The sequence below is a fragment of the Capra hircus genome, chromosome 25 (assembly GCF_001704415.2).
Source record: "Capra hircus breed San Clemente chromosome 25, ASM170441v1, whole genome shotgun sequence".
Classification (NCBI taxonomy): Eukaryota; Metazoa; Chordata; class Mammalia; order Artiodactyla; family Bovidae; genus Capra; species Capra hircus.
Genome location: NC_030832.1, coordinates 2820628 through 2828388, shown reverse-complemented (window position 1 = coordinate 2828388; position 7761 = coordinate 2820628). Strand labels below are relative to the sequence as shown.

Sequence of the window (7761 nt, the reverse complement as noted above, 5' to 3'; positions counted from 1 at the left end):
TCTTCTGTTGCCCACTTCTTCTGCCCTCAATCTTTCCCAGCATTGGGGTCTTTTTCCAATGAGTTGGTTATTCACTTCAGATGGCCCAAAGTACTGGAGCTTCAGCATCAGTCCTTCCAATGAGTATTCAGAGTGGATTTCTTTTAGGATTGACTAGTTTGATCTCCTTGCTGTCCAAAGGACTCTCAACAATCTTCTCCAGCACCAGTTTCAAAGTGTCAGTTCTTCAGCACCTGGCCTTCTTTATGGCCCAACTCTCACATACATACAAGACTACTGAAAAGACCACAGCCTTGACTACTTGGACCTCTGTCAGCAAAGTTATGTCTTTGCTTTTTAATACAGTCTAGGTCTGTCATAGCTTTCCTTCCAAGGAGATTGACAAGCAATAGCTTCACCAGCATAGAGCAGACCAGAAGGTGAGTTTGAAGCTGAGGCAATAAGTGGATAACCAACACAATGGGACCTGGGGGGTCATTTTTGTATTCCATATTGGAAAGCCTGCCGTGTCTTCAGGGTCAGCACGTCTTCTTCTGCAGTGTCTAATCTGCTCTTATCTCCGTGTGCACGATTTCCCTCTTGGTTTTTAAACCTCCAGTAGCTCTCAAAGTCTAGAGACTTCCCATCTTCCACATCTCACAGCCTGCTCACGCTTTCCTCTGTTGTCTGAATATACAGAATACAGTCATAATTGTCTGTCCTTTTCCACTGACTGGCATTTCTGGGTCATTTCTTGACTTTTCTTACACCTGGTAATTTTTGATACCAGACATTGAAAACATTCTCTTGTTGGGGACTGATGATTTTTATATTCCTTAAAATACTATTTTGTCTTGAGCTTCATTCTTGGACACAATTACCTAGAAACACTGGACACATCATCTGTGACTTGGGCAGGGTTCCCATGTGAGAGCCCATCAGAAGAAAGAATCACATGAGGCAAACAAATACATTTTTGGTTTTTTTAAAATAGAAGTCAGGTCAGATTCAGCTAAACCATAGCTGTAACATCCAAGAAGATGCAGCTTGTGCTTAAAAGCCATGGCCTCCAAGTAGGTTCACGTGACTCCCAACACACTTACTCCCCAGTCAGCTTATCAAAGATGGGATAGCTCAAATTATTGGTGAATTAATTGAACACTGAATGTTAAAAAAAAAGAGTAATCTCTTATGTAAAATTTAGGGCAAGACAGAAAAAAAAAGCAAAGACAGAAATAACTGTCACACTGTCTCCTAAAAGTCACACGTCCAGTAATAATCCATGAACTTTTCTTGAAGAAGTGTTTATATGTTATCGGTACAAATAATTATACTTTCAAATAAAACTTAATAGTATAAAAATATGGTATAAAATACATTTATTGAGATAAAGAACTTCACAAGTCTTCTGACTTTATAATTGAAAAGTAAACAAAAATTCCTCTGTGCTTGTTCTCTGTATTAACAAAACCAAAGCAAAGCAAAATCCACATATCTGTCACTTCTCGCTCCACAAAAGGGAAATTCTTCTAGTGCTATTCTATTAAATTCAATATGGTTTATTATTTTAAGTCAGAAACCTGAATATGTACCAACACTCTTCCCTTAATTTCCTCCTTCCTAAGGAGGAACATCAGCCTTCTGAAAGAAAATGAAGTGTGTGTGACCTGGAGCATGTCTCTGTTGCCTGATTTTCAAGGAAAGCTGGTTTTCATCTGAATTAATTACTTTCTTCCTGAAAACTTTAGTTAGGAAAATACATTTAAAGCTTGGAATTGTGAACGTGCAAAAGGAGGAAAATAAGACTACAGAGTGAATTAAAGCCTAGACTCAAAAGCTGATACAACGTAAATGTCCTGACTGCCCTACAGTTCCTGAAATGAGTCCTGTGCCCAGTTTCAGCCCCAGGTCTGGGAAGGTCCCACTGACTTTTAGAGAAAAAGTGCGACAAACATAACACCCAAGACTTATATGGTGTTGGCTGTTATTTCGCAAAAGTTTTTGCCCTGTGGATGTGAATCACTAGGAAGACATGCATTTCCAAAGTTTTTGGAGATAGAAAAGGCAAAAAAAAAAAATTCTCTGTGGGGCTGGGTCCGGTTCTTGTTTAAGGTTTGGAATGTGTGAGCAACACCCAGGAAACAAAACCAGAAGCAGGCTTTGCTTCATTAACAACAAGTCCAGCTAGCTTGTCCAACACATGCCTATTTTCTTCTGCCTCCTTAATTCCCCCTTTCCCTACAAATCTGAGGGTTTTTTAATCTGCCTAGGTCCCTTGGCACGATGGTCAGAAGTCACTGTCACTCTCCTCCAGGGGCTCGGGTTTCCGGCCTCTTCGACTGGGCTTGGCTGCTGAGAGCGCCACGCTCTCGTCCTCCAGGTCGTCGTCCTCTTCGTCATCCTCCACGTCAATCTCACTGTCCTCCAAGTCTTCCTGCAGGAGAGAGAGTTGAGTACAGCTGAGGGACCCCTCCGGTTGCTGATGTCACATCAGCAGAGACCCTACCTTGCTTTTTCACTAGCAGCTCAATAACCAGCAAAACCTACGCAAAGGGAGAGCCTGGAAGAGAAACAGTCAGACTGTGGGGCATAAGCACAGGGCCAGGATCTACAGACCGCTGGCTGGGACAGTAACACATACGAAAGGGTGTCCTGAAACACCAGCATGTGAGCCAAGGCTGCTGCTGCAGGTGGCTTTCCTGCTTCTGTCTCAGGAGCAGCATGGATCTGCTCGTGAAGGCCCAGAGCTCCTCCCCAGCGCCCCTGTCGCAGCAGCCAGCCAGGAGGATGGGGGCTTGGAGACAGGCGGCGGGGCTTACTTTGGCTTTTGGATGGAAAGCCACTCAGGAAATGGGTGTAAGGAGCAAACTAAAAGAAACATTCTCTCTCTCTCTCATCATCTGGATAAGGGTCACTAACTCAGCCAGCTTTTTCAAAGTGCAGGTCCTGTACCCCTGGGGAAACCAGAATGGTCGGTCACTCCATACAGACCATTCCCACCAATGCACAATTTCCCTCTTTAAAAACATAAAACACCCTAACACGTAACCCATCCTCCTCCGCAGCTACTCAGCCCTGCTCTCCTGTGGCCTCACAGCAAACCCCTGAGCGAGTTCTGAGCTCACACAGGCCCTGCTCTCTGCCCTCTCAGCACCCTCCAGCCACACTCTCCCATTGAGGCCCCCAAGACTGAAACAGTCAATGGACTCAGATCCTACAGGCAATTAGTTCTCCATTCCTGACCCGAACACCAGACTGCTCCCTCCCCCGAGACCTTCTTCTGTGCTCGCTGCCCTCACTCTCGAATCTTCTTAGTCAAGCGTGCAGACCCGCTCTCCCTCCCTGCCCACTGCGATACAGAGGTGGCTCAGGCCTCTGCTCTTCCTCTCTACCTCCGTCCCCAAGCAATCATGACCCCCCTCATGGTGGTCTTAAGGAGGTTCCCAAATTCAGTCTCCAGCTTAGACCCGAAGTCCAGATCTGAATACAACTGGCTTCTCAGCACTAGCATGTGGACGCCTAGCAGGTGACTGACTCAGAATGACCAAGCCAGACCTCCTGCCTGCTCTCCAGGCCCGGCCCTGAGGTCTGCCCGCCTTGGGAATGTGAGAACTACACTTTCAGCCAACGAAGCCACAACCAGGGCATTTCTAACACTTCATGTCCAATTAACAAAACCTGACGGCTCTAACCTCAGAAACACCGCTTCTCAAGTCTGCTGCTACCGCCACCCTCACTTCTGAATAGACCCCTGCAGATGCCCTCCACCCAACTCCTCACAGCCCCTCCCAAGCACAACCCTCCCCTACCACTCAGTCAGAACCCTCATCCCTGTTACTCTTTTCCCTGAACCTGCTTTATTTTTCTTACCACAATGACCCCTGATGTATCTGCTTGATGACCATTAGAATATAAGCCTCATGGAGGCAGGGGATTGGTTCTGTTCACTGCTGTATTCCCCAACCCCTAACGGTGCCTGGGATGCAACCAGCACTCAACAAGGACCTGGCAAGTGAATGAGTGGGACAGACCCAAGGTGTTGCATGGAAACAGCCTCCTTGAAATTAACAAGCAGCAATAGGCACAGAGGAGACTTTAAACTATAAAACAAGGTGATCACTCAGAAAAGTAGAAAGCTTAAAAAAAAAAAAAAAGAAAGAAAGAAAGGAAAGTAGAAAGCTATACCAACGATCAAGCAAATCCTAAGAAGGGGGGCCAGACAGTGCTCCCCAGGCCACACTGCTGGGACCCAATCAGGGCATCTTTTGAAGAATATCGGCCTAGGCTCTGTGCTAGAGCCAGGCTCCAGACACATGCAGCATTCACCTGGATAGAAGGCCTCTGACTCCATCAATCTAATCACCCTTCACCTCTTGGGCCTCACAGCCCTGCCAGGGACTCAACACAGCAGCAGGTCCAGAGCAGTGAAGGGTGCAGCCCCAACAACCAGATCCCATTCCGTTGGCCCACAGTCAGTTATTCATTCAACAACGCTGAGGGCACCAGCAGCCTCATGTCACAGCCTCTCTGGGCCCTGGTCTCGGGAGAGCCTGCCTTTTATGTCCTCTCCCAAAAATGGAGCTGGTCTTGACCCCAGCCCTCAACAGCAGCCCTTCTTTTCTAGGATACGGTTCAGAGGCCTGACGACCTTTCCTGTCTCATGGCTCAGCATCCACCCCCCCCTCCTCATTAACACAGGGACCTTTAGGTAACTCCACCACCCACTGTGGAAACCACATAAGTGGCTTCCTGCCCTGGACACCAGGCGTCACTCTTGGGGGAGGTTCTCTGCTGGCCCTGAGCAGCTCACACACACACAAATGGATGAGGCAAAAAAGGAAACCAACCTGCTTCTTGGAGCTGGAAGTCTTGCATTTACCTAAGAAAGCTGGTGCTACTTCCATCTTTGGAAAGCAAGAATGGAAAGAACAATGAGAAGGAAAAAACCAAAGTAGGGCAAGCAAGTTCATTTGAAAAGAAAAGAAATGAGCCATCAACAAGCAAAGATGAGAGGTCAGCTCCGTGGGAGGCCAAGCTCTGCCACAGACCCAGCAACGTGCCAGGCTGAGAAGCAGCTCTTTATACTAAACTGGTGAGATGCACTCAGCTCCTTGGTCAACCTAGTCTACAAGGCTGGCCCAGGACCACCAAGACCAGGGGTGCTCAAGGGGCTGGTCAGGACTCACATCATCGTCCGTGTCTCCACCCTGCATCGTGCCCACGACGTGCTTGCTGGGTTGTCCTGAGAAAGAGAAGTGCGAAGAGCATGAGAACCTATGAGACAGGCAGGAAGTGGGCACCAAGATCTGCTTTCCTTTCAGAAAGTGGAAAGAAGAATTCACACTAAAAAGTTGACTTAGGGAGCATCCAGCTACTCAGAAGCGTACCAGGAGCAGATCTGCTGCATTTCCACTTCGGAAAAGAGGAACAAGGCTATGAAATCTGAGCATCAGTCGTGGATTGGAAAAATAAACATGCATCCTATAAATGTCCCAGGGGGAAAAATAAAATCCCTGAACCCTGTCACTAGAATACATGGAGGTGTGTGCTCTCTGCTGAAGAGACAAGTTCTCGCTTTGTGGGCCAGGGTCACTTATACTGGGATCCACACCTGGGCTTCAAAAAGTAAAAACAAAAGTAAGTATCACTCTATCTTATCCTTCAAAACAGCATCATTACCAAAGTGGTTCTCCACTCCTCCTCTGGAAGTCAATGTCATCTACATGTGACTTCTGCAAAAACTCAAGAGCCATCCTTCCCACGTAGAGGCAGAGAGCTGCACTCCCCTGAAGGCTGAGAAAGGCCCCTGGTGATGGGTGTATGTGTGTGATGTGTGTATTTATGTGTGTTTGCATGTGCAGAAAGGCAATTTAGAAGGACCCAGCCCCAAGCCACAAGCCCTGTACGGTAGGCAGTGGGACATGAGGAAGGCCCCGTGGAAGCACCCACATTCACTCCACGTTATTTTACTGCTTGAATCTTTTGCAGTGAGAAGGCAGAAACTAAAAACAGGTTTTAGCAGCAGAGATGCTCATGTAGGTCCCTTATCTGTACATTTATTCTCTGAGCATAAAGGACGTAATTGCACTGAGACCACTTTGGACCCAAAAAGGAAAGAATTCAGCTCCTCGGTGGAGGCAGTACGTTCCGTGGCCTCTGTGAGAAGCACCAGACTACAAGCCTGGCTCTTCTTGGGGCCAAAGGTAAGAGTATCAGCAGCAAAGATGACCACTAGGCAGGTTAAGAGCAAGATCCTGATAAATAACAGGGCAGGTGCTTACGGGCCTGGAGACCCAGCAGCCCTGACCACAGTCCGGCTGCGGTTTCCTGGGCCTGGGGGCAGGGCAGGGGGTGAGCGAGCGAGGCTGGGGTACCTTGCATGAGCACCTCCATGGCCGTCCGCAGCTTGGACAGCCGCCTCTCTTCCAGTTCACTGTCGGATTCATCGTCCTCCTGGATGTCAATGTCAGAGTCATCGTTACCTGGCAGGGACACAAGGAGGCAAAACAAAAGGGCAGCTCCATCATTCCCTCTAAAACGGCCCCTGTCCAGCGAGGCTCTTGTGAAGAGCCATCTGTGCTGCTCAGCTTTTCCTGGGATGCATCTGACTCTACAAGTCTCTTGGGAATCGCCTATAGCTCCTTAGGGAAGGGTTCATGCAGACAAGGATAGGCTAGTTTTTTTTAAAAAACTGTTTTTTCAAAACAAGAAAATAGTGGGTCAGTTATATCGGAAACACTATTCCAGCATGTAAAACTAAAACACTGACAGCCATCTGTCAAGGGAGTTGGAAGTTCTTTGTTAGTTTGCAGGTTGGGGGGGGCACCATTCTCTGTTCAGCAAAACAAGTCTGGAGGCAAGCCAGGACAAGGGCTTGTCAAGCAAGGGCCTGAGTGGCTGCCTGGGACAAACGACTGCCTGGTAACTGGCAATGAACACTGGGGACTGTGATATTCTTAACTGGAGAAAATTCACTACAAAGATAAAGAGAGGTGGTTCTCAACGAAACAGCCTTTTACATTAATCTCCTAAACACCCCTCTGGAGTCTTGTGCAGGTCGAACATTTCCTATAAACCTACAGGAGTTTCCACAGTGGGGAGGAAAAGATGTCACTGCCCAGTCAGACTTTTTTGTGCCCAGAGAGTGGCAGAGGTTTCAGAAGGATGGAACTGGAAGAATGCAGTTGCTGTTCTGATCACTGACTCTTAAGACATTTTGGAAGTAGAGTCACTGTTCATCTGTGATAATGCTTTGTTTATTAGGCCCTGCCGTAGACAGTGATGACATGGCAGCTGCATCTGGGTGGGCTCTGAGCAAACGCTTTCTGCTTCCATCCACCCTGGAGGAAAGTGCTGTGCTCTACAGCACGGAGGCCAGGGCCAGCAGCTGTAGAAAGTGTCAGTAAGAGCATCCTGAGAAGACCTCAGCACCATCAATCCAAAAACTACCCCCTTATAAAAGCCATTACAGAGAATGGGATTAGATATTAATACGAATTAATGAGCGTAATGTGAAATCACTCCTCTGATTATTTCACTTTTTACTTCCTCCAGAAAAAATGTGACATTAAGTCTTCACCCCATACAATACAAAGCAAATGATACTATGGATTTTAACCCAACATTAAAACAAGCACCTCAGACGCAGTATGATTTCTTCTGACAACTCACAGCAACGGACTGAGGGTCAAGCACGTAAAGTTAACAGCGCTAACACAAAAATCACTGAAGTCGAGTTGTCAGCAACACATTAATATGAGTACAGCCAACAAGTGTGCTGGG

At 47.3% G+C, this 7761-nt stretch overlaps 1 protein-coding gene across 3 annotated transcripts in view; it reads right to left on the bottom strand.

Annotated features, from left to right (window-relative positions):
- Window positions 1342-7761, bottom strand: part of CLUAP1 (clusterin associated protein 1) — a 30169-nt gene continuing 23749 nt past the window's right edge. For 2 of the 3 annotated variants that reach the window (XM_005697471.3, XM_005697473.3), the window contains 3 exons: window positions 6354-6461; window positions 5166-5221; window positions 1342-2413 (listed from right to left, as the gene is read on the bottom strand). In XM_005697471.3, coding sequence (XP_005697528.2) covers window positions 2267-2413; window positions 5166-5221; window positions 6354-6461 — 311 coding nt within the window. In that variant the 3' untranslated portion in view covers window positions 1342-2266. Of the gene's footprint in view, window positions 2414-4826; window positions 4884-5165; window positions 5222-6353; window positions 6462-7761 lie in introns of all 3 variants that reach the window. The other variant, XM_005697472.3, reaches the window with a different exon arrangement.